Source organism: Siniperca chuatsi, linkage group LG14 (assembly GCF_020085105.1).
Source record: "Siniperca chuatsi isolate FFG_IHB_CAS linkage group LG14, ASM2008510v1, whole genome shotgun sequence".
In the NCBI taxonomy this organism is placed as follows: Eukaryota; Metazoa; Chordata; class Actinopteri; order Centrarchiformes; family Sinipercidae; genus Siniperca; species Siniperca chuatsi.
The window spans coordinates 3,144,367-3,171,349 of NC_058055.1; the positions used below are offsets into that span (position 1 = coordinate 3,144,367).

The window sequence follows — 26,983 nt, forward strand, 5'->3', positions numbered from 1 at the left end:
TTGTTTTCAGAATGATCAAAGCAGAGATTTAATTATTGAATTACTGTTCTGCTGCATTTGATCAGTCACATGGTAGACATTTGATTAATGGAACTGGTCTGACTTGGGAAAACAGGCCTCTCTGTGTTACCTCCCCCTTATTTCAACCTCTTCTCGCCTCCCTCCTCCCCTAGACTGAGCCTTGTTTTCTGCTTCCCCCCCCCCAATCCCATGCAGAATGAATGGCACAGATGTTGTTGGACAAGACAGTACCCCTTGGTCCCCTTCCCTTCACTACTCGCTCAGCATGAGGTCTGAAACTTGTTTTTTGATCATTGTTTCCCCCCAACTTCTCCCTCCTCGGGGGAAAAAAAGGACCCAAAGAGGAGGGCGATGGGGAGACCAAGAGCAGCCAAATTACACAGGGAGGGAGAAGAAGCACACCGCCATGTTTAAGGAATATGAAGAAAACATACTTACTTAAATAACAAGTGGTGCATAGGACAGGTCACATGTTGAATGTTTGCGGAGCGCCACAGTAGGGAGTTTTCTGGGGGTATGGATGGTACAGTGGAGCTGCAGTAGGGGTTCGGGTCTTGCAGTCAGGAAGTGTTGATTGAAGATGCGGGTCAGTGCGTGGCTTCTCTGGCTGTCCTGGTTCTACACCTGGGCAGAGTACTCACAGAGGTGCAAGTGCCAAGACATCTGTCCAACAGAGCCAGGATTGGACAGGAGGTCAAAGAGCCGGGTCAAGGAGCACGTGCGTCACGGTGTCGGACACCAGCACACGCCTCACAGGAGCAGGCCACACCGCAGAAAAGGTGAGCCCGTAACCCACACAACTTTTCAGACTGAAGTGCTGCAACCTGCTGCTGCACAGTGACATGCAAGCTCTGTGCATTTAGGTGTAAAGGTAGGTAACAATGCAATAATGGGTAGACTTCTAATGCCTCTCACTAGTTAAGATCAGCTGCCAAATTGAGTAATTTGACCGTGTAGGAAATTCTTTTAAAATATAATATCAATAATATATTAATATATATAAAATGTTTTGCTGACATTGACTATAGTTCCTCCTCGTTTGGTTTCCCACAGACCCCACTGCTGTATATGTAATAATAATAATTTTTTCTCCTTTAAAATATTTTTTTCTTATCCTCTGACCCTATCAGAACCCAATATATAGAAAAGTTTCCCACAAACTGAGCTTGCACATTGGATGAAAAAGACTAAATACAGTAATGACCATAAAGTATATTTATTGCACCAAATAAGGAAATATTTCATGATTTATATATTATATGGGCTGTGCATGATCAAATACCTATATTCCTTTTGTTTGCCAACAGTTATTGACAGACAAAAGAATGTACAATATGTTATCTTACATATTGAAGAAAAAGTTATGAAGTATCAAGGTGATAAAACCATGGTGATTATGTTTTTGAGCTGTTAGAAAGTTCCAAACACTGCATTAGTGTTAAACTGTCTTTGAGGAAAGATGAAATATGTATTGTGTTAAAGATTTCACAATTGTCCAAATGTTTAAATGTTCTTTTGGTGCCATAGGGAAACCATCATAATCATAATCATGCTCGAACTGTGTGGGAACAAAAAGCGTTAACAGAACACAACACTGATCTGCTCACTTCTGAAGGTTTCATTACCAAAGACAATGCAACGTGCAACTGTGTAAGACAGTTGGAGCATATAATATTTTATTCTTCAGAGATGGATTATCAACAAATTGGAAAACAATCTAAGTGATGGAATGTAATTATAGTATCTGAAAGAAAAACCTGTTGCATACATAAACATTTTGCTGCCATCCCCACTCTAATTATTTCATTTAAGTTGAGTCACTTAGAAATAGAGGCACAGCGTGTAACAATACACAATACATTTTTGTTTAAACTAGCTTAAAGCAGCCATTCATGTTGACAGTAATTGTTGATTCCTTTACAAAACACAACACACTTGAATTACACTCAGAATTCACTCTGAAGTCACTTTTTATCACATTCCTCACTATAGCGGACACATTCTTTCTTTTTCTTATTCCATCCCGCCCTCTATGCCCGTTCCAATACTTCTCCTGACCTTTGGTCTACGGCCTGAAAGAGCTTCCTTCCCTCGGCACTTCTCAGCCCAGCACCATTCCCATGGGTTGTGTTTAGCCGGGACTCATCCTTCATCCTCTCTAAACCTTTTGTTGCGGACTGAAAGCTGGCCGGTGCCGGGGCCATCAAACCCAAGTTGTTGGATCAATATAAACATCCATCACTTAGCCCCGGGCCTTTCTGAGCCTCACAATGAACAGCTCACTAAACAATGCTTTATTTATGTGAGCCATTGGAAGGAATGAACTAGTGGTAGTTCACTTATTTCTGGGTTGCCCTTGTTATCCTGTGATGGGACTAGGAACTACCTCAACATCTGGAGTGTTTTTTATCCTGTCCAAAGTTACATTTGAGCTAAACTGCATTACTTTTTATACTTTATACCATCACATCATAGAGTGCACTTAGTATACATGACTTCAACATATTTACCATTTTTAAGTGCACTGTCAGATATCAGTGGAACTGCAACCAATTCAGCTTTGGAAAGAGAAAGTAAAAGATTATTTTGAAGAGTTTGTACTCATTTTTCCCCAGTATCTTGCACCATCACAATTTGCAATCAATTTTAATTTCTTGCAGCTTTAAGTAGCGCCTCCATTTGCTTTGTGCATTGCATTGTGGGACAATAGCCTCCATCAACAGCACAATCCTGACTTTTACTCACTTTTCCAGTGTGAACACCCTACATAAATCCCTTTTTTAATTAGTCTGTAGTATGGAATTGGGACACAAAGCAAGTATTTTAACTATAAAAGTAAAGTAAATCTTTCTATTTCAGTGATTTCAGACTTTTGTGATGAGCTAAGTCAAGAAAAAAAGTTATGTATTGTTCAGCTAATGTGAAATATACAAAACCACTAGATAGAGGCCAACCTCCAAGACAAAGTGCTTACTTACAGCTGAAATACTTTGTGGACTCATTGCATGAATGAGAGATACAGCATTTCCTTCTATTGTTTGGAAGCATGGGAGCGTCTGAACGTCCTGCCTCCTCACAGTGTTGACAGAGCGGCACAAACTAAAAAACAGCCACGACTGCACAGTGGCTTATGTTTAGACAGCAAAAATGAATACAAAAAAAAGAAAGAATTAATACAAACACACAATACTGTGCCACACACAGACTTCTCTATGGGATTCCTGGGTAGGAAGCTTCATGGCTTACCATGGTCACCGGAAAATATAAAACAGTGATTTTTCACTTTTATTGTCTCATATTAAGTCTTTAGCAACACAATCAAACATTTTCCAGTGAGGGAATGATGCCTGGACCTCACAGCTAAGCAGCAGGATTACCTATTGGACCGTTTAAAGTAACTTTGTGTTGTACACTCAACTATTTGGCCTTAGACTCCTCTAAAAATGGCTTAATTAAACACAGAGGATATAAAATGCATACAATAATTAAGTTATTAAGTTAAACAAAGTGGCCAGTATGATACCAAAGCCTGATGCAAGTGTTATTTTAATCCATCATCCTTCCTCCTCCAATTTACAGCATATTCATTCATTTCTCTCTCTCTTTCCCATCCTGTCTTTTCATAGATACTACTGCTTATTACTTTCCCTGCAGTCAGCTCACAGGCTCGCCCCTCCCCCGTAACATTTCAGAAAAATCTGAAAAGCCTGGGTGAGCGCTCCTTCTGCAATCTTTGGACTGAATGAATGAATGAATGAAGTGCTGTCATTTCCAGAAAAGCGGGACATTATTCCAGGGAAGTTTGGGTTTTCTGAGTTTTAGTTGAAATTGTTCATGATTGGACTAAATTTAGCTTTATATTGAATAATAAACGAATATTCCTATATCTTGTAAACCAAACAAGCAGTATGGGATGTAGCAATAAAACCACATTTCTTTTAATAAATGGATGAAATGAAAAATAAATAAATGTTTCATTCTCCCAGGTTCCAGAATCAAAATCTGAATGAAGGCAGACTGACTAGCCCACTTGTTGCTGAAGTCACTGCTGAGCATCATGCCTTTTGCCACTGCGTCTGTCAGGGCTGGGACAGAAAGCTAGAGCAATGCCGGAAGCTGGAGCTGCTATCTTCAAATGAAAATCGAGAGACGTCTTTGCAAAGAAGACAAGAAAAAACCATACAAAAGCCCCGTTTGGGGTGCAGTGTGACAAAACCATATCGAATACTGGGTTAAAATCAAATATATATATAAAATTGTAAACTGTGCGTCGTGTGCATTACAGTTGAATGTACGGTTGTCAACATCGTTTTATTGTGAAAACCCAGCTGACAGGAAGCTAAGTGTCAGTGCGCTGCCTTGACGCTGTGCGGTCACAGTTGGGTTGATATTCATCACAGGACGGCAATTTTCAAGTAAAGTTGGCACTTAAATTCAAAGTGTTGTAGTTCCAAACAAAAAAAGGGGAAACTGGTTTATGAAAGCGGGACATTCGGCTAAATGACGTAGTTAATAGTTAGTTAACGTCATTTATGTGCCGGTTCGGAAAGTCTCTCTGACTCTTCACTTCACTGTTAATGATGACCTCGAGTGCTTTCATGAGCGTACTGGTATCAGCGTTTGGACTTCTTCTGTCAGGTGAGTACGTTTGATTTTCATGTGTTCACTTATCAAACAAACTCAGTAGATACAGCCCAGTCTTTCACTGACATGCTGAAGATAAAATGTGTTGGCTTTAGATCCCTGAATTAAAGACATTTAATAAAAAGGTATTAAAGCCCAGTGCGTATATAATAGGCTGTTATACCGGTTCTGAGTGGCAGCAGGTGGTTAATGTACTACACTTATACGAGATCTAAGAAGAGCTGAAACTGTTTCAGTACATTTCACTAAATTTGAAAAAAGTGAGAAATCCCTTGCAATGAGCCAGCATCAGGAATGTGTTAGTTAGCTGCATATATCTGAACGCCAACGTTTCACACTGAATGCCCAGTAAAAATACTGTGATACTTAATTATGTCCTGTTGGGTGAAATCTCCTTTCTCTTTCCTCCCATAACAAGGGCTGCAACTAACAATATATTTGTTTAATTATTGATTCATCTGCTGATAATTTTCTCAATTAACTGATGAATCCTTTGGTAAATAAAATGTCAGAAAAATGTGAAAATTCCCATCAGGATTTCCCAGAGCCCAAGTTGATATATTCATATTACTTGGGTTGTCTGACAGTCCAAAACTAAAAATATATTCAAAGATATTCATTTTAAAACTAAAACCCAGCAAATAGCCTGTTCACACTTGAGAATCTGCAGCCAGTGAAATTTTGGCATTCTGCTTAAATAAATAAATAAATGAATCAATTATCAATTGTGTCACCAATTACCTTTCTGCTGATCGACTAATTGATCAGTCAACTAAACGAAGATTGTTTCAGCTCTACCCACAACCAGAGCTCACAACGTCTCTGTGTCTTGCTCAAGGACACTCCAGCAGGTGTGGTGCTGGCCAGGTGCGGGGCAGGGGGGTTGAGTCTGAGGTGTGTTGTTGAATACTTTTGTATATAAATTCTTTGAGACACGCTGAAGCATCCTCATCACAACCTTCCTCCTGAGACATAAGCTTTAAGGAATGCACTAAGCCCCGGGAATATTTTGACCACGACGCACTGCAGCTTCGGCTGCATCCTCTTTTTACTCTTTAATCAGTGACTGAGGTTCAACGGGCTGTTGTTAGCTGTGATTTGAAGGTATTTCCAGCTATAGTGAATCAATGAACAGCTCAACAGTTCAACCCTGTTTCTGATTGTCCCTGCTCATTTAACGCAGCCAAAAATATCTGGCTATATTAGGATTATTATTATTATTATATTCACTTCAGGTGTGAAATAATACAACCTTTTTCAGATGATTCTTAATGTTTACAGCTCATGACCATCTACAGACGTTTCATGTTTTTTGCAATCTTTCTAACTTTGGCAGTCTTTTATGTAGTAAGGATTTGGCTGTGCCTTCCACATGCAACATGTAGTTTACGTTTTCTTTGCGTGTGTATGAGACAGGAAGCAGCATCTGTGAGAGTTCAACCAGTTCTCCCAAATCCTTTAACCTTAGTGGCCTTTTTGACATGAAGTGATTGCAACTTCATTTTTGAAATGTTCTTTTTTTGGTTTGCAAACCAGTCAAAATAAGTCAATGGTAAAATTTATCTTAAAGAGTGTCTTTTGTTCTGTTGTGGATATGCTGTTGATGGGGGAGTTCCACTCTGCTTTTGTTGAGGTTGATGTTCCTGAGACCCTCGAGCTTCCTCTCCTATCAGGAAGCTGATCATAGTCTTCCCGTTTCCTTCAGTGTGGTCATCCAACTCCATGGGAAGTTCAAACAATGGCAAACATTCCACTGCTGCTGGCTGCAAATAGACATTGTTTGTTGGTAGCAAGGCTTAAACTTGTTTGTTGTGGGTGTTCTGTTGCCAGTTAAATGAACTCAGAGGTGGTGATGCATAGTGCTAGGTGCTGCTGTTTGGGTGTGGCTCTTTAATACAGAAAGAAATTAGTACTTGCAGTGTAGGCTCATATCCACAGAAGAATGAGTTCAAATTCAGGATATCACCTAAATCACCTACAGTATATTCGCTGGATTGGTATCAGTGCCAATACTGATCTTTTCAAGCGTATCGGCTATTAGGCACACATGACAGAGCCACATTAAATACAGTTTCTTCGGCATTGTCATCATAAAGTTCTTCTATAAGTTACAGACATTAAGTCGCGGCGGGCTACAGACAGTTATTTGCACCACAGCGATCCCTAACATATGCAGTTCTCCACAGTGAGGGATATAGGTTTTAAATTTGGGGGAAAAGAGCAGTGTTATTGAATCAGCATTCAGTATCGGCAGATAGCCTAACATCGGTAACAGGAGAGAAAAAGTTGGATCTGTGCATCCCCACTAAACTTATGGACTCACAATATTTCTGTGATCATAATATAATTATATTGTATTGCAGTTGCTTCTCAGCTTTTCTAAATGTGATTAAACATGCAGTATGTCACTACTCTGCTACTAAATATGCTTGAATGTTCCTTACAGTCTCTACAAATCTCTGTCTCCTCCTCAGGTTTCAGAGTTGGTGCAGAGGAGATGCCGCCCCGCATCGTCCACCACCCCTCTGACGTGGTGGTGAAAGTCGGGAATCCCGCCACGCTCTCCTGCCGGGCTGATGGCAGCCCGAAGCTGACCATCGAGTGGCTGCGAAATGGCCAGCCTCTGGAGATGGCAAAGGGAGATGGACAGTTGCAGCCCATGGTTTTGTCAGAGGGGAGCCTCTTCTTCCTGAGCGTGGGAGGGGGCAGGCGAGGTCAGTCGCACGAGGGTGTCTACACCTGCGTGGCCAGGAACAGTGCAGGCAAGGCCACCAGCCGTAACGCATCATTGTATATCGCAGGTAAGACTGGGGGATCCTACTGACTCTGTTTTACCATTGAAAACTTTGAAATAAACTGCTGACATGAGCATTCAGGAAAGTAATCTCTGATTAGTCAAATTTTTCAATAGTTAAAGTTGATATTAGGCTTCATATAAACATGATGTTAAGACACAATAAAGCAATAATAATAACATTAAGTATGTTTGATTGAACTAAGCTAGTTGTTGTGTCATGTACATACAAGTGCCCAGCCCTTATGGACAAATAAGACACCAAAAATAGAGTTGCAGAGGTGAAAGGCTTGTCAGACAGGAACATTACTTCTTACATTTTACATTGCAAACAACAAAGAGCTTTGTCTCTTTTTTATTATTATCCATCCAGAAGAACTCATCAGAAATGAAGACATTTTACTAAAATGTGTAGTTCTTAAATCACCATATAATGAACAATAAAACATGAAATGGAATCCATGTTCAATCTCACCTAAATCACATCGTATCACACCAGTAAACAGGCCTGTTTTGCAGCTGTGCACTAGGGCTGTACCCGACCAAAGTTTGTCAGTCGAATCAGATTTGGCTGTTCAATACGAATATTCGACTATTCGTTCCTTTTTTTCATATAGACTATCAAGCAAGGCTTTATTGAACTGCCAGATTTTTGAATGGGGTTCAGCATCTCAGGGTGACAGCGACGTTCACGTAATATAGTAAACAAGCCAAGTTAGCCCTCTGAGCTAATGTGTGCTAACTAGCTAACGACGGATCAGAAATGTGCAACATTTTTTTCCCACACTAGATATCAAACAAAAGCCAGAGACTATATCGTATTAAGTTGCTGTGAGCTGTAAATTCACCGAAGGCAGAAGATAACGCATTGCCCGGTCAGGGCATTGCCCTCTTCCACCGGGCAGCTGCCTCCGTCTCACTCAGACTCACCCTGGGTCCAGATCTGCAACCACCTGTACCCGTCGCAGACATCTTCATCGAGCAGACGGGACGACTTGAGAAAGCGAGGAGCGCTCACTCTGCAGCTCCCCAGAAGTACAATGCACACTGACTGACAAAAACAAACAAAACAAAAAAACGACTGCTCGATTTGAAGAAACTCAGTCGGCTGAGGGGTCTCCGACTGATGATTTGGATCTTCTGCTTTCAGGGGGCAGCCCTACTGTGCACACAGAGATCTTTGACTTTTAGTTCTGCTTCACATAAGACTCTTTAATGTAGCTGTTTTTCATGAGACAATATGTTTGTGATTTAGGTTTGTACCAAACATCAACAGACCATCTTTCCTAAAACACAAAGAGCAACTTGCTCTGAGCATCATGAATATTACAATGTAATTTCTTTTGAAAAATACTTTTGAAAAGTAAAAAAAAAAAAATCATACAGAATAAAGACTGCACCTCACTAATCCAGGGATAGTTTGACTTTACTCAGCACCAATCTCAGCGGTTTACCTACTGAATTAAATATAACAATGATACCCTCCTTAAAAGTCAGATGCTAAATAGCCGAAATATTATTATTGGTCTGCATGCGACAGCACTGTTGAACCAAATGTGAGGTGTTATTTGTCTTTTATCCTGGTGTACCACTAGTCTCCACTTCCAGCCACATTCTGCCACAGCATTACATTAAGCACATTCTGCCAATATTTTTCATGCTCAGCTATGAAGAATGTATCATCTGCATAAAGTAGTATACTGACAATCAAATCATTACTTTAACCCCCAGCTCAGATTTAATTTCTTGCTGCACACCAAATTGTTGAGGAAACCATCTCGCCAACTCATCAACAACAGGTGCTCAATAAAGAGACTGAATGGCAGCCAAAGAAAAACTCTCTGAAAATCAATAAAAGTTTTATTTAATTCTAATTAAATATTAAATAAATTCTAATTCTTGCTCTAATAACTGAAGTAACTGTATATATATTGTCAGTACATGTTCTACCTTTTCTAAAGCCAAGAATTTCATTGTTACCAGTAAATTTGAGCAAGAAGCAAAGGAGACAAATATAATCTGTGTTTTTGCAGGCCAGATCACCTGCAGCTATTTCCTCCAACACTTAAAAGCAAACAGGAAAGTTGGATTCCAAAAACCCTTTTAGAGGAGAGGGATGGGGAGATGAAGGATAGCCATCTCACACACACACATGCAGAGAGCTGATGAAGATGTATGTGGTGACCGAGACAGGAGGGGTCAATGTTTGCAGGACAGGAGGGGGTCAATCAGGTGCTAATTGACATCGGACCCTCACTGTTTACTTATCTGGATCCCAGCGAGGCAGTCAATATGCAGCAGCTGCCTGTCTTGGAGTCTTTACAGGACATTGAAAGCTGCAAAAAGGCAAAGTAGGAATTTTAAAATTAACTTTGGTTAAGTCCTTTGACTGTGGCACAGAAAATGAGTTTCTGTCGTTGATCATATATTGAAACATCTGTTTCCATCATATCTATTTAATGGAAACATTAGACAAGATAGATAAGAAACATTGCCTGCATGCATATCTACTTGTGTATTGTCAGAAAAGTGTACAGTACAAATTGCAAAAGTACAAATTGGGAGTTTTACTCTAGTTTTGTGATAACATGTTATTGTTTTGACATTAAAGAACAGCACCAGATTGGGCAGCACAGGATGGCAGACACTTCTCATTCAGGATTTTTTTCAGGTGTCAGTGTTACAGCATTAGAGTGAAACATAGTATGTTGAATAAAGAGACACAGCAACTGTCCACCCTGAGCTCACAAATTATGCTCTAAACAGTCCTTAAGTTTAACACTAAACCCTTGTGTTTTACTGACATTTGCTTCACTTCCTCACTGTTTGGAGTCTCACAAACCCCACTGCTGTATTTGTAAAAATAAATAAATAAAAATAATAGCAATTGCATTTTTCAATAGCATTTTTTTTAGCATAAAGGGACAGTTCACCCCAAAATCAATCTTCTTACCTGTAGTGCTATTTATCCATCTAGATTGTTTTGGTGTGAGTTGACTTAGAGATGTCTGCATTTTTTTAATAAAATGGAACTAGGTTTGTGAGCAGTTTCATGTAGGAACTATTTTCTTTCTACACACAACAAATCTGTGGATTATTTTGAGTAAGCCCGTCATGATTTCTGGAAAGAGACGTTGCTGTTGAATTTTGCAAATGTATTTTTTGGTGCTTTGAGCACCACAAGCTGAGTTCCATGTAGTTCCATTATATTAAAAAAAAAAAAGACAGACATCTCCACGGCCGAAGGGGGGAGGTGGCTGTCTTGAACTGCGGCCCCCCAGTGGGACACCCTGAACCTAATGTCATCTGGAAGAAGGATGGCTTGCCCATCAACAACACTGATCATCACTATACTGTAAGCCCTCATCAACACTGTAATGGCATGTTACTTTTAAGTAAGTTATCTCCACAACTCGGCCGAACTGTCCCTTTAAATGTTTTTTATTGATCCTATCAGAACCCAATATATAGAAAAGTACTGAAGGAGTAACTTTCCCCTTTCCCACAAACTGAGCTTGCACATTGGATGAAAAAGACTAAATACAGTAATGACCATAAAGTATATTTATTACACCAAATAAGGAAATATTTCATGATTCATATATTATATGGGCTGTGCATGATTAAATACCTATATTCCTTTTGTTTGCCAACAGTTATTGACAGACAAAAGAATGTACAATATGTTATCTTACATAGTGGCTTTAAGATGTTTGGGGGTAGTTAGACCCCAGAGTTAAACAAACGTATAACTTAGAAAGTGCTACATTTATCACAGATAGAACATACTGAATGAAAATCCACTGTATTTAACTATGATTTACAGCTGGGGTCTGTCTCTAAGACCTCAAACAGAACTAATGTGACGTTGTCTGTAGTAGATCTCTGAAACATGTCATCAGTTTAAAATGATGACAAGCAATTCTCATATAATTAGAACAAGTTATGAAGTATTAAGGTGATAAAACCATGGTGATTATGTTTTTGAGCTGTTAGAAAGTTCCAAACACTACATTAGTGTTAAACTGTCTTTGAGGAAAGATGAAATATGTATTGTGTTAAAGATTTCACAATTGTCCAAATGTTTAAATGTTCTTTTGGTGCCATAGGGAAACCATCATAATCATAATCATGCTCGAACTGTGTGGGAACAAAAAGTGTTAACAGAACACAACACTGATCTGCTCACTTCTGAAGGTTTCATTACCAAAGACAATGCAACGTGCAACTGTGTAAGACAGTTGGAGCATATAATATTTTATTCTTCAGAGATGGATTATCAACAAATTGGAAAACAATCTAAGTGATGGAATGTAATTATAGTATCTGAAAGAAAAACCTGTTGCATACATAAACATTTGCTCAACATTACCCTGAGCGTTCAGAGTACAGTATTCATGGTAGCTGATGGGACAGGACGCTCTAATTCATTTAACATTCAGTTCTCACATTGAAGTTTGCGTGGACTGACTGAGTCTAACCCCGACTCTGTTGTAGTGCTGCAGGAGGAGTTCAGTGTGCAGCCCAGTGATGTGGAGGTGGCAGTGGGGGAGGTGGCTGTCTTGAACTGTGGCCCCCCAGTGGGACACCCTGAACCTAATGTCATCTGGAAGAAGGATGGCTTGCCCATCAACAACACTGATCATCACTATACTGTAAGCCCTCATCATCACTGTAATGGCATGTTACTTTTAAGTAAGACGTCAGTCTTACTAGGTTGGACCTAGTAAGATTTCCAACACTGCACGAGTCTGAACTGAATATGTCAGTTTAATGTAAAGGTGGCAGCAGGAGGTGAACTTTACATTGTGTTTGCATTGAGTACTGTAATGAATGTATCACCTAATTATCACCTTGTATGCACACAGGGAAAAGTAATCATTTTAATAAACCATCTTTAATAAATCCTCTTTTGTCACCCTCGCTGAGGGGGAAAGGGGAAAAAATAACAAACAAAATCGACAACCACAATAATAATCAGAGAAGCACTCCCTCCCTAGATTTTCTATTTTCATTTATGCAAACGCATGTGAAAAGTGGTGGCGAGCGTCCCTTGTGCTCACGATGGTCATTACTTAAGGTTTCAACAGAAAAATATGTTAAAAATCCATCCATCAGTGATGCAGAGAAAACAGAAAACAGTTTTTCAACTGACTGCTCCCTCTGTGCATCAGGTGCCAAATATCGCCCAAGCATGGTGTCTCTTTTTTGTCAATGTCCTGTCATGTCTGAATGAAGTCATAAGGAACATTTATGTAACAGGCACCCCTGTCTGATTGGCAAAAAGACATAGATCCATGTCTGAAAAGGGCTGTAGTGTCTTCTGTTAGTGTGAGTGTGGTGATGTTGTGATGAATTCAGCGTCCAATCAGAAATACGCAGACATTAGTAAAGAACTTCAGCTCGTCTTTATCGAAGCATTCATTTGTGTTGCAGTTTGATACTTCTTAATATGTTGAAATAGCATTTATGTCACTCTATATCAATATTTCTACACATTACTCTTGATATAGTGTTTAGACAAAGTGTCCTTAGTTTAGTGGCTTCTAAGCAGCAGAAGGATGCAGCAGAACACAGGCATGGGGGATGACTAATATGACATCTGGTCATGATTCTTTAAAATCCACAACAGACCTGTTCGATATTTTAAGTGTCAGGATAGTTTTCTTTCTTTCTTTTTTTAATAAATATGTTAGACACGAGTTCATATCGAGCAGCAGAAGATCATATACAGTACCTACTCGGAAATCTCAGGGCCATACACACATTTGAAGTGTATGTTTCTGATGTACTCCTAACTAAACTCACTGAGCTGTGCACCCTGTGTGTTTTCCTGTGCTTGTGCTATAGGAGCTGAGTGGGAAGCTTATCATCGCTCCTGCAGAGAAGAACCACTCTGGTGCTTATGTGTGTGTGGCCAGCAACACTGTGGGAGTTAGAGAGAGCAGGGCGGCTCGCCTCTCTGTGCTGGGTGAGACAACATTCCCATGACTACTTATTACTACTTTAACAATATCCGTTATGAATTTAGCCCCATGTTCTGAATGCAGTTTTAGACTTTTTTTTCCCTCGCTGACAAGAAAAAGATCCCCCTCTGCAAACAAAATTACACCCAGGTACCTCACAGTACAGCGCAGTCCTGAGTTCCTCTTCTCTTCTACTGCAGCCAAGCCTGTGTTGGTGCTAAAGCCAGAAAATGTGTCTGTGAGAATGGGGGAGTCTGCCCAGTTCTACTGCCAAGCTAAAGGTGACCCCCTACCGGCTGTGGTCTGGAGCAGAGAGCAGGGGACGCTGCCCAACGGCAGGTACTTTAACACACTGATAAAGTGATCTTCATACCAGATCAATGTTAGATTACTGTAACATGCGGAAGTGGTTTCCTCAGGGCTTATTTCTTTCCCGACGTTCTTGGTTGTAAATGAAACCAATTAAAATGGCTGCTAAATCAAAATTTCAGTTATTGTAAAATAGGTCAGAGGGACAGTAAATGTGAAAACTATCTGCTCTATATGTGTGTATAGGTATCTTGTAAACCCAGACCAGACTCTCCAGATCCATTATGTGACAGCCCAGGACGCTGGGAAGTACACCTGCACTGCTGTCAATGATGCAGGTGTGGTCACTGCCAGCGCCCAGCTACTAGTCGAAGGTATGATGATGTCTGAAAAAGCAGGGGTTCCCAGTAGGACTGATTTTCTGTTGACAGTTTTGTTGCGGGCCGGCCGACTCAGCGAGCGTAAGTGCTGAGCGTAAGTGTTCTCCACAGCCCAAAGTCCATATACTGGAATATAAAGTTAGACAGGGGGCTCTCATTTGTCTGTTTGCAGGTTCACCTGCCTGTTCACAAATCATGCACGTTTTGGTTCAGGCATGCTCACTGTTTATCCTCCCAACACACAAATAAGCCTTGATATGAGTTAGAAAATGTCAGAGAGAGAGAGATATAGACAGAGAAAGAGAGCACACTAGAGAGAGAATGTGCAAGCACAAAAACAAAACTAAACAGAAACTGCAGCCACAAATTAACAGCGAAATGTTTGTGATTAATAGGGGATTAAGAGTTAAAGCACTCATCAGCCATTCATGATGATTCAGGGTAATGTTGGCTAGTCTAAAAGATATGCACATTGTCGAGAGGAGCTGTACAGTGAGCCCAGAGCACCTCCAAACAGGCATCCTTACAAGGTGCCCGAATCACCATAACTGGTCCATGCCATGTTGAGGAGCAGTAGCAGTGAGACCTGATCCTCTAAGATTTCAGTTTTGAGGTAGGAGCTATTCATACCAGGAGTCAGATAAATAACTTTGGCAAAAGGGAGCCTTGTAAACTAATTTGGTGCAACTGAAAGATGTTATGTCCACATTACCTGCAGAAAAGTGAAAAACTGCTGCTCAATGCCTGCTGATATATTAATTTGCATTTCATCTCCATGACCTTCATCAGGTATACGGAAAGGTCCTGTATATGTACCACTGGCAAAACAACATCACATCCGGCGCTGCACTGCCGGGCCCTTTGTCCAAACCAGCAATACATTCCTTTTCTATAGACGGGAACCTTGCAGCCTGTGCATACAAGTGATTTTTAATTATAAATATACAACCACCTTACTCAGTGTAGCCTTACTAGAATTAACCCGATGACAAAACTCAGATAATTAAACACTGCTGTGTTTCTAGGTAACACAGTGGTTGCCAACATTCTCCGCTGGAGTGAGTTACGACCTTCAGTGAGTTGTTGTTGTACTCTCCTGTCTGAATGTCATTCTGTGAGTCTTGTGCACCGCAAAGTCCTCTACAGTCTGCTCCGGGTTCAACGTCTCTGCTCGTCCATTCTCAAAGCATAATAAGCCCAGTCCTCTCACTGTCGCACTGCGCTCCTCAGACAGTTTGGAGCTGAAGGAGGCTCTGCAGTCACATCTGTGACAGAGAGAAAAGCAGCAGAAAGCAAGTTCCTAAGTAAATGTAGAGGTCACTGCTGGAGGATCCATCATGAACAGTTTAGCTAGTCCCAGCATGCACCTGTTGGTTGTGCAACATTGTGGGTGTGTTTGATTTGGGTTGCTTAGCATGCTCACCCAGGTGTTGCATGAAATCAGTGATTAATTAAGGTATTGTTCCTGTGCTGAGGAACAATAATGCTAACCTCAACATACCCCATAATGACATCATCCTTCATTTTATTGCACTGCTGCATATTTGATGTACTGTTCACAAACAGGCAGGCCCCCGGGTGCAACACACACCTCCTGCCGCTCCGCCAGTGATATGTACATAGAATGGAACACCTTGAGAAAACATTACTTAAAAGCTTACTTACTTCTTTTTTTTTTTTTAGAAAAAAAGGTTAGAATTACTTTAAATATTTTTGTGAGTAATGTTTATTTTGGTCTTTTTTTTTTTTCTTTTTTTTTTTACAAATATTGTCCTGTGTTTCCATCTTTTAAAATACATTTAAAATAACAATAAATAAAACTCTCGTCATTCCAGAGGCTGCCAGCACTAAACAGAAAGATCTCCACAAAGAGCTTTCAGCCCTGCGAGTTGCTCTGGAAAATGTCACCATCATGGCCCCTGGTTCTAATATATCCCAAGTACAATGGAAGGTATGGGCAAGCTAATTCCGAGAGTTTCACAGAAAGCAAAGAAATATTTCAGGCGTGTGATCCATGTTGTGTTTTCTCTCTGACTAGCTCCAGTCCCTCCCAGCCCAGCCTCATTACCTCGATGGCTTCGAGGTTCTGTATCGCTCTCTGCTGCCTGCCAGCTCAGACTGGGCCGCAAAGAAGGTGACACTGCCCAGCTTCCAGACTCAGGTGGGTCCCTTAAAGAGAGGCTACAAGTATGAGTTCAAAGTTCGTCCCTATGGCAGCAACTTGTATGGGAGGGAGAGCAACACCCGACACCTCAGAGTCCCTGAGACAGGTGAGAAAGGATTTGATTTAAGATTATGTTTGTCCTTTCTTTTGCTACGTTAGAAGATAATAGTAAACTCGACTCTCTTTATACAGTGCCGAGCGCCTCTCCACTGGCTGTGTCCATAAGAGTGAGCCATGAGCAGAATAACACCATCTATTTGAGCTGGGAGCCTCCTCCTCATGAAACCCACAACGGTATCATACAGGGTTACCAGGTAATAACTGGAGAACAGTTCCTGACACGCGGATGTAGTAGCACCTCCTGAGCAGAGTGGAGAGAGAGCTGCAGTACTTTAAGCATTTGATAAAAGAAGCATCAATGACCGTAGACATTTCAAGGATGCAAACTGTTTTTCCAGGTGTGGTGCGTGGAGTCTGAGGAGCAGCAGCACCAAAACTGGACAGTGGATAGTGGCCAGCACAACCTTGATATCTCTACTCTCAAACCAGGGAAACAATATTGGATCACCATAGCAGCTGTCAATGGGGCTGGAGTAGGAATGCTGAGTGACCCTCATGGATTTGTCATCAGTGAGCAAAAGGGCGCTTTTTTAGCAGTTAATATCTGTATCAGTGCATTCAGCGTGTAACACATTAAAGAAGAGAAGCTATCATAACTTGATATGTGATTTCACATGCTTTCTATTTGCTTCTCAGACCCACAACTAGGCGGTCCCCCTGAGTCAGACACCCGAAGACGGGATGTGTCTCAGATCCTGGCCCTGCTTCAGGACCCAGTGTTGATCGGCAGCATCGGTGCCCTCCTGTGGTGCTGTTTGATGGTTGCAGCTGTCTACCTCTTCAGACGCCACAGCAGGACAGGCCACCTGATCTCAGGACATGGCAGGGCTAAAGGTGTGTACACAGACAGCTTCAATGTTAACCATATTAAAAGGTGCTCAGTATCAAAAGGTTCAAACTGAATGTCAATTACACCCGCAGGGCTTTTGTGCTTGTGATTACTTGTCAAAATGACAAAAGAGCTTCTCTATATAATTTTGTTCATGTTTTTTCTTAGGTTTGCACAGACTAGCCAATGAAGATCTCATCATAAAACACAGGTAAAGTGGAGAGAATTGGAAGAGCTTGGTGATTACAAATATGGTGTAATGTAAAATGTAATGACACTGAAGTCATAAGAATAAATCCAAACTGCTAAAGCTACATCTGGTTTCATGATACTTCATGTGAGTACAGTATATACAATCTGATACTTCTGATGCCAACCCGAGATTAACTAAAACCAATATGAAGTACAGTAGAAGCAGTTATCATGATGGTTTTAATTCAGATGACTATACTCAGAAGTATTTAACTAGAGACTAAAGCATTATAAAACTTCTCAAATACTTTTCCTTCAATTGACATGTGCCGCCTCCTCTACAGGATGGCGGCTCCAGACTCCCCTTGGATCTCTGGAGGCTGGAGACCTGCCTTCAACCACAAGTATCAGGACTTATGGGCTCAAGGTCAGAAACATCCAGGGATCAGGAGCACCAGTGAGTATTGATCACAAATTGGCACAGATGAATGACAGATTCCAGACTCCAGTGCGGCCTGTTTGTGTGTGAAATTTTGGGACGGTAGATATGTGATTTTTGGATGACTTCAAACGCTTAACTACTATTAAATCCATCTGCTGATCATCAAAGTAATCTGCCAATCTGTGTGAGCAATGTATAGCCCATATTTAAACAAGATCATTTGGTGACCATGGTAACACCTCTGCATATTCCATGATCAATCAGAAAGTGAAAAGCAGTCAAAACAGAGGTGCGTTGAGTTTGTGTCCTGCTCTGTTTACTTCAGTGATCGCTCATTAAAAAGTAAATCTGTGTTCTTTTCCTTGGTCTGGACCAAGTGAACTGTACTAGAGGTGTGAAAGACACCTTTATCTTGTGACAGTTTACCTCCCTTCAGTATTTTATAATTTCTGATGAAGCCTCTTAGTTTTGACAGATCAGGACAATAAACATCATTAGCATAAATATGCTCCGGAGTGTCCGAACACATTCCTCTGTGTTTCATTAGGCCTCCCAGTCTCATCCAAGAAGGACCCCAGCTGCCTGGACTCACCTGTCCCCGTTGTGACCGACAGCTGCGGCATCTATGGCACGTTTTACGTAGACCTGATGGGCAATGGCCTCAAGACCTTCAACAGTCCCGGGCGTTGCCCTAAAATGCCTCACGGTCTGCTCCATCAGCAAGGAACTGAGACCATCCAGATATTCACTCAGCCTGCCACAAAGACCTCGCCCCTCAGTAGCCAGGAGGCGCTACCATGGAAACAGGCCATACGCCCCCAGCCCAGGATGGGTGTGCTGAGGGAGTCATGGGAAAAGACCCATAGCAAGCAAGGTGAATACTGGTGGATAGTTGGGAATGTGATGTTAATACCTCTACTACAGTTTATTTTCCTTATTCTCATAGTCCATAATTTGCACACCATGTTACCTCAACGTCTGATACTTCAGCATGTAGTAAAAGTACATGAAGGCAGACAGTAAGCTTTGGTTAGAATATTTTACAGTGTATCAGCATAGAATATTGGGTAATGTGTCCTGGGTTAATTCATTCATTTCCCCCCAGAGTTGCATGCAGTGAACAGTGTCCCCATTGTAAGCAACCAGGCTTGTCCATCCAGTGTCTACAAACAGAGACTCAGTCACATACCATCAGGCCGGCACGGTATGACAAAATCTATACATTGTCATTGTTGTCCATACTGTACACCAGCTCCTATCTCACTAATAAGAGTGAGTGGGAGAGAAAGATAGACATCTCACATTTACACTGCACTGTAATTTGAAATGGTGCTTAGAGTTGAGCTTGTACTATAACACACATTTGGAATAATAGCAGTCATAGTTGGCTGCTGGTAATTAGTAAGTATGTATTATTTTATTTAAACTTGTCCTATGTTTTTGTCCCGATGGTCATCCAGAGTGTGGTAAAATTGCTGGTTGTCCTCGCCTGCTGCATTACTCTGCATCATTACACCTACTGGACATGCTCCCCCCCCCACCACCAATACCCATAGAGGACACCACGGACACACACAGCCTCACCTCAGATGAAGGGTAAGAGACATACACACATCCCAGACTGGGTGGTCGAGGGTGGAAAAGAGGCATTGCCGACGCGCCACACATTTTTTTTCAAAATGTAGAAGTGGTGTCATGAAGGAATACAGGCATCAGGGCAAATCAGAAGTGCTGAATTGATGAGGTTTATGTCAAAAGCAGCCATGCCTATTCACTTCTGTGGAGGTGACCGAGTTGTACTTTTAGATGTACGCTGTTCCCTTAGGACCTACAAGACTTTCATATATACATACTAGAGTCACCTGGTTCCTTTGACAGCAAAAAACAGCAAAAAACAGCAGGAGCTCCATACGTTTAGGTATTAAAAACATCAAGCTGAATGCCATGTTTCAAAACGATGCTTTCCTGCAGTAAGTCCTCTCATGTTGGAGTCTTCATAATGCCTAAACGGTCAGAGATGACCTAAACTTCCTTCCTTTGAGTATGTTTTTGTCCTGTTGAGAGGCCCAACACACTTGACTCTTGTTTGCTGACATACATATCTGTGAGTTAAAAACACAGGAAGCAGGGCTCGTTACTGTTCTCAACACAGGAAAATGTAGAATTTCATATATTAACTGGGGATAGATGACCTGAAAGCCTGTTGTTTCTCAGTACCAACTGGGAAACGAGAAACCACTAAGCAAAGGCTCTCCGCTGTCTTACATGAGTGTATTTTAAGTATCTTGACTGAGAGAGAACCCATACACTGTGATGATATGAATCTTCGAATGAAGAAACATCCTATTTATACAGTGAAGCAACCAAGGAAACAAGCTAACATTTGTTAGACAAGACATTTGTTGTCTCTGACATTCGGATTGAGGAAGTCACAAACAGTTTTAGCATTAGTACAGTAGGCAAGGTCTTATGATAAGCAATGATGATTTCAATACACATACTGTATATCTGTATATATTTGTCCTGTTGCCAAGCAGATTTCTGTATCGCAACGTTTCCTACCAAATAAGGACATCAAGCTTTTAGCTGAGAACAAGTTAGAGTAGTAGACAGGTACCACTCTAATGTCAGTACTTTAAGTATGAAGCTAGAGCCAGGAGGTGATTAGCTTAGCTTAGTTTAAAGCAGGGGGAAACGACTAGTCTGGCTCAGTCTAAAAGTAATATAGTCTGCTGGTTGCCTGGCAACCTCACTGCAACAACAAGGAAGTCACTGCACCCAGCAGCTGTTCGCCAAGAAATATTGTAGTTCCAACACGTATCTCCTCGTAAAACCACAAGGTGTCGTTTTTACATTTCTATTTGTGTACGGATTAAACAAGACAGACAAACAAGATATAACATGTTAATTAGTGAGCTTCAGAGGTACATGTTGGTAGACTGAATTACCTTTGGACAGAGCCAGTCTTTGTGTTTAAAGGGACAGTTCACCCCAAAATCAAAAATACATATTTTTCCTCTAACCTGTGGTGCTATTTATCCATCAGACCTTGTTGTGAGCAGTTTCATGTAGGAACTATTTTCTTTCTACCGATAGTTCCTACATGAAACTATTCACAACAAATCTGTAGATTATCTTGAGTAAGCCGGTCATGATTTCTGGAAAGAGACATTGCTGTTGAGTTTTTCATATGTGTTGTTTTGGTGCTTTGAGCACCATAAGCTGAGTGCTATATAGTCCCATTAAATTTAAAAAATGCAGACATCGCTACGGCCGATATCGCCAAAACTCTGCTAAGCTAAGCTCCATGCTTAATGCAATAGTTCGACACTATGCTTATTAGCTCACTGGCAGAGTGTTAGATGAGAAGATTGATACCATGTCTACTAAATATGAAGCTACAGGCAACAGCTGGTTAGCTTAGCTTAGGATAAAGACTGGAAACGGGGAAACAGAAAGTCTCACTTAGCCCACCTACCAGCACCTCTATGGCTCAATAATTAACACGTTATATCTCGTTTGTGTAATTTGTACAAAAATCAAAGTGTAAAAATAACATTTTGCTGTTATATGGGGGACTCTTTGCCAGTGTAGCAGATTAAAGGTATAAATGCATTAAACTGATCATATCGAATGACCTTCATTTTGGTAAGAGGAAGAAGCAGGTTTACACTCACTTCCGGCTATCAGAATAAAATCAACGTTCATATTAAATAACAGTGTTTAACTCAGTAAATATATTTAAAAACAGGGCACCACTCCTTTACAAGGATAAATTAATAATTAATTCATGAATAATCAATTTAGTCTCGAGCTGAAGTTGCTACAAAGTTCTCGTCTTGGGACAGTGACCGGAATATTTCATACACACAAAAACACAATAACCAACTAACTACTAACTACACACACAGGACAATAACTACTAGACACACAAATGAACGGATAAATGCAACCATTAATGATTGATATGAACACAGCGATGAATAATTAATGAGTGAATGAATGACCATGTGACACAGAGGATGCAGTGAACGATTATTTGGTTTGCAGTATTAACTTGTATAAACACAGGAAACCACTATGTGGACAACTTGAATAGTTAGCAGTTAAAAAAACTATAGCATGTTCAGCAGCTGAGAAGTTCTGGAAAGTCAAGGGAGATTATTATTATTAGGAATTATTAATCACGTGAAGTAGTTTAGCTATCATACCGATGTTGATGGGAGATCCTAATTTTTACATGTGATCGGTTCCAGATGAAACTCCCTGTTTCAAATTCCACGTTTCGGTCCCATGGGCGAGTCGGATCTCTTCCTCCATAAGCAGGGTGATACGTAACGTCCAGTAACCTTAGGCATGTTCAATTGATTAATATTAAGGTTAAGACAACAAGAGATCAGTTAAAAATATTCTTGGCAATATGTCATTAGACTTACACTACTGAAACTGTTTCGGATGTCCTGAAAGAATAGTTTGTTAATGCAGAAGATGTTGATCCATACTTTGGTTGACATCATATTCATTTCTTTACATAAAAAACAGTTCTTGTTACCTGGGTATTGCTCTTGTAGCATCAGCATGACAACATCAAGTTCCACACTCTTACATTGTTACTTAATGTAATACACTGATTGATACATTTGATTCTGCATGGCAAAGTCATTTTCTTTATTCCGTTAGTCTTTAATGTTTTACAGGTCCTGGTTTTATCTTGATGAAGACCAGAGATCATGAGATGTTCCTTAAAAGAGGGTGGTGTCAGGTTGTGTTGTGCACGATCAGGGAGTGTAAGTTGTAATTTACTAGACTGGCTTAGGTTGTTCATGCTTCGTGAGTTTTTGCAGGCCGCCGTAAATTGAGAAATTGTCAATAACTTTCCATTAGTGACCTGAGTCCGGCAAAGGTCGCGGGACAGAGGAGGTTGCTGGAGAAGGCTTATCAGTTCTCTGGACAGGCCTGGCTTATGACTTAGAAGCCAGCTTTCAGAAAAGTCTAATTATTTTCATTAATAAAGATCCAAAATGTTCATCAGGATCAGGGTTTATCATGCTACACCGGACTATTTGTTGGCTGGGAGTAGTGACTTTGTAGATTATTTGCTGGCCAAGAAATAGTTTGGGCATAAACCCCCTGTTAAACGGCAAATTGTCGTTTTTTAGACTTAGTTTTTTGTGCAAAGAAAGGTGCTGGTATTCAGAGTTTGTTACATTTGGGCAAAACCATGCTAGCTGTTTCTCCCCCTGTTTCCAGTGACATGGCAGGGGACACACTGATTATTATAGAGACAGCCCAAAAAAAGACAAAAAAAACCAGTACATACATTACATGTCTATCTCTTGTATTTCCCTCAGCTCCAGTCGTTCTACAAAGCTAACAGTGGACATTGGCTCTCTCCAGTCAGTGTGTGCTTCATCAGGCCACCGTGGGAAACCAGGACCCACCACCAACAACAACAGCTGCCCCTCCTACAGCCACCTGTCTACTACATCATATTCCACGTCAATGGATGACGAACAGGGTGGCACACTGACAACAGAGGAAGCCACCCAGTATCTGGAGCTCAGCCCTAAACCTGAGAGATGCAGGTAAAGATACAGGGGAGACTGGTGTTCAGTGCAGCTGGCTTTTACTCAGTTGGTCCTAGTTGTCTAAAACCCTAGTATATTTTTGTAGAAAAGAGCTTATGTTTTAGAAGGAACGTCAATATTGTGCAGGCATTAATACACCCATTTGTTCTTTCCCTGCCAGTTTAGGTTATAGCATATGTAGTTATCTGACCATGCCATCCCTCTCTGTCAGCAGTGCCCTGCCTGAGCAGCGTCCCTCCCTGTCCCACCCCTTCTCCCCCACCCTGGGCTACATCCGTGGGCCAGTCTGCTCCACTCAGCTGGAGGATGACCCTGCCTCCGTTGAGCCTGAGGCCCCACCAATTGGCTTGCGGCGTGCCCGCCTGCAGAGCACACCTTCCTCCTGCTACAGTGAATGGGACAGCTCACTGTGGAACACCTGGAGCTCAGTCATGGACGGCAACATGGCCAGCGCGCGCACCAGCCTCATCAGCTCGGTAGACAGCTGCTACACTAACGACAGCACCAACTTTGCCCGCTTGCTGGCTGTGGCAGCGGAGACCATGAGTGGAGCCTCTTTGTCAGGTAAGCAGAGAAGGAACCTCTTTTACTGACTGATGCTCATTGCAAAAACAGGTTCTGCTCAATCTGGAAAACCAGTGATGTGATCATTTCCAAAAATCCAACTTAGTAACCCATCTTAGTTTTAGCACCTACTACGAAGATCTCAGTCTCGTTTAGCTGTAGAAAAGCTTTGGTACATCCTGACAGTCCAAATATACACTCCAATTACTCCCAGTGGCAAGTAAACGGCTAATCATGCGAGCTACTAACATGAGCAGTCCATTTAGTTATAATTTGAAAGATTTTGGTGAAAATATGAGTGTTTGAGTGAGTATAGCAGACACTGGTTGATTTCGTTTAGTTATAAAAGACTCATAACTTTGACTCATTTTCAGACACACACAATGACCTCAAAATCTTTGTAACAGGTCTTAATAACAGCTCCAGCTGTAAATGTTGAAATCTTTGTCTGGATGACTGATCTTGAAGTATTTTAAATTAATTTGATTTAGATTTTTATAATATTATTTGTACTATCTCTTCCATTATTTTTAGATATTGCCAAAAATCACAAATCATAATTTTGCTTCAGAAGGATTTATAGTCTGTACAACATACAACACCCTCTATTCTTAGACCCTAAATCCAGATGAGGTAAAACAAAACAAAAAAAGAATCCCTCAAATTAAGTAAGGGGAGAAAGCTCAGGAAGAACAACAGAAGACGGATCCCTCCATCAGGACAGACAGACAGTAGTGCCAATAGTAAAAATAAAATTATAATGGCAGTATTAGGTAAATAAATTACAAACATGTAATGTTAAGTAAATATCGTGTAATAAATAATAATAAAACTTTATTTATAGAGCACTTATCAAAACAAAGTACAAAGTGCTTCACAACAAGAGAAATAAAATAACACAGTCATAGGTTACAGAGTTTCAGGCAGAGTGAAAAAAGTGTTTGCAGTGAAGAATGTGGATCGGATCAAAGATGTCAAGCAACATCCAGTTGCTGCCAAGTACTGGCATGACCTGGATCACAAAGCCTCCGTACGAACACACACTTAGAAAGAAGACAGACTCGACATACACACATGGATGAAGTGAATTTTCAAACGCATGATGTAAGAGCACCTCTGAACCAAGATGGAGGAAACACAGGCCAAGTGTTCTGAAGGATGAATGGCTGGATCAGAGACACTCGGTATTTAAATAACCAGTTTGGACTTTAACAACAATGAATTATTTTTTTAAAGCACAAGTCGTTACTCTAAGTTTTTGTTATTGTCAACAAATTCAATGAAAAGTCCAAAACCAACCATGTGTTAGTCCATCTCTCACTACTTTCTGACTTCACTGGTTCCTCCTGAGGAGGTAAATCTTTAACAACAACTCACAAATATAATGTAATTTCCTGAAACAGCTGGACAAATATAGAGGATACAGTGCATTTGCTGGGGACTATTTTCCGCATTTGGTGCTCTAGTGAGTACTTCTGGCAGCAGGACGGTGTGTGTGGGACTGAGTCAAAACAAACTTCAGTGTGTGTGTTCATGGTGATGAAGGAACATGGCACCCAGGGCAACAGTGCGGCTCACTTGGATACACTTTGGATACACACACAATACCTGTTAGTAGGACTCATTAAATGTTGGTTTTTAACTTTTCATGGGCTTTGTTAACCATAAGAGAAATATAGAATATCACCACACTTCTCCCTTAAGATGGATTTGACCCCTCGTCCCTGGTTGATATGCCTACCAATTATGGCAGTTTCAAATAATGGTTTTTTTTTCTTATTTGATTACAATCATTTCTCAAAGTTAAATATAATTTGGGTTAGCTGCTTTTCTATTCTGTTAATTATGTTGTGAGATTTGTCTTGCAGTGGTTGGGAACCACCGCTTTTAGACAATGTGTTATTTGAAAGTGGCAAAAACAACAACAACAACTAAAACAACAAAAAAAGAATGGCTAGTGACAAGTTTAAGAATGAAGCTCCTCAGACTGAGGATCCTGGCCTGTTGTGTTTATTGCATTCCTCCACTAGATGGGGCCCTCGGTCCATGAATGATCCCAACTGGCAACGTGCAGTGCTGTAGGCAGACTAGTGGCTTACAGGACATCTGTCAAACAGAACCGTGAAACTCATGGCCCAAGTTAGTTTTGAGTGAAGAAAAAGCTGTTATCAGGTTAGTACGCCTCTCTCGCGTGTGTGTGCGCTCACATAAGAGTGTGCGCACATACATGTCTGAGTAGGTTTTCCGTCAATGTGCGTCAGTGGTTGTTATTTATTTTAATTACTTTGGACCTTTCAGCAACCCATAGCTGTAAAAAATAAAAATAAAAAGATCTGGAGAATCATATGCGTCAAATCAGGAATTACATCATTCATCCATGTGACTGCATGTTAAGGGGCCTTGACATGAGTGGACCTTGAAGACAAAAATTATTTTGATGTTTTTTCTCAGGATATGTACAAAATACTGTCTCTTAATATTCTTATCGAATACAAGTTGCCATGTCAGCAAGGGAACAGCTGAAAACATTCAGATCTGATTTAACTATCGATTAACTATCCACACTGAGGTGTAGTGTAATGTACAGGATGAAAACAGTGGGGAGTAATTATATGGAGTGCAGCAGCAGGAACAGGCTTGTTTCAGATTGGGACACAGTGCAGTATGCAGTTCCACACTGCCTCTGTAGCTTGGACCCTTCAGCTTAGAAGAAATTCTTATTGTTCCTGGCCAGCTACACTTCCTGAGGTCTTTGAAATGTACCAGTACCTTTAGAATCCAGAACGTGGCTGATGTGATTTGGCGATGTTTGTTTTGGTTTCGTTCTCAGTGACGGACAGCTGCTTGAAAGAAGCTTCTGAATGTGCTTTCCCCCAGAGAATCAGAGTGAAAGGTGCTCCTCCGAGGTCTTGAAATGTTTAGCTATTCTGTTGCCTTCTCCGAAGGCAAAAAGGTTTCATTTTTAATAGA

General features: G+C 40.8%; 1 protein-coding gene across 6 annotated transcripts in view; it reads left to right on the forward strand.

The window, feature by feature from the left end:
* The first annotated feature begins 241 nt into the window (after window positions 1-241).
* The window catches only part of robo4 (roundabout, axon guidance receptor, homolog 4 (Drosophila)), a 28,247-nt gene continuing 1,505 nt past the window's right edge, over window positions 242-26,983 (forward strand). The window contains exons 1-20 of one of the 6 annotated variants that reach the window (XM_044221998.1): window positions 677-800; window positions 3,648-3,732; window positions 4,008-4,659; window positions 7,140-7,466; window positions 11,957-12,114; window positions 13,310-13,430; window positions 13,626-13,764; window positions 13,981-14,108; window positions 15,950-16,065; window positions 16,153-16,384; window positions 16,471-16,592; window positions 16,737-16,908; window positions 17,035-17,232; window positions 17,396-17,438; window positions 17,764-17,876; window positions 18,409-18,735; window positions 18,967-19,065; window positions 19,322-19,457; window positions 23,213-23,446; window positions 23,661-24,013. In XM_044221998.1, the coding sequence (XP_044077933.1) occupies window positions 4,599-4,659; window positions 7,140-7,466; window positions 11,957-12,114; window positions 13,310-13,430; window positions 13,626-13,764; window positions 13,981-14,108; window positions 15,950-16,065; window positions 16,153-16,384; window positions 16,471-16,592; window positions 16,737-16,908; window positions 17,035-17,232; window positions 17,396-17,438; window positions 17,764-17,876; window positions 18,409-18,735; window positions 18,967-19,065; window positions 19,322-19,457; window positions 23,213-23,446; window positions 23,661-24,013 (3,079 nt within the window). In that variant the 5' untranslated portion in view covers window positions 677-800; window positions 3,648-3,732; window positions 4,008-4,598. Of the gene's footprint in view, window positions 801-3,647; window positions 3,733-4,007; window positions 4,660-7,139; window positions 7,467-11,956; window positions 12,115-13,309; window positions 13,431-13,625; window positions 13,765-13,980; window positions 14,109-15,949; window positions 16,066-16,152; window positions 16,385-16,470; window positions 16,593-16,736; window positions 16,909-17,034; window positions 17,233-17,395; window positions 17,439-17,763; window positions 17,877-18,408; window positions 18,736-18,966; window positions 19,066-19,321; window positions 19,458-23,212; window positions 23,447-23,660; window positions 24,014-26,843; window positions 26,942-26,983 lie in introns of those variants that run through there. The other 5 variants (XM_044221996.1, XM_044221999.1, XM_044221994.1 and 2 more) reach the window with 5 other exon arrangements.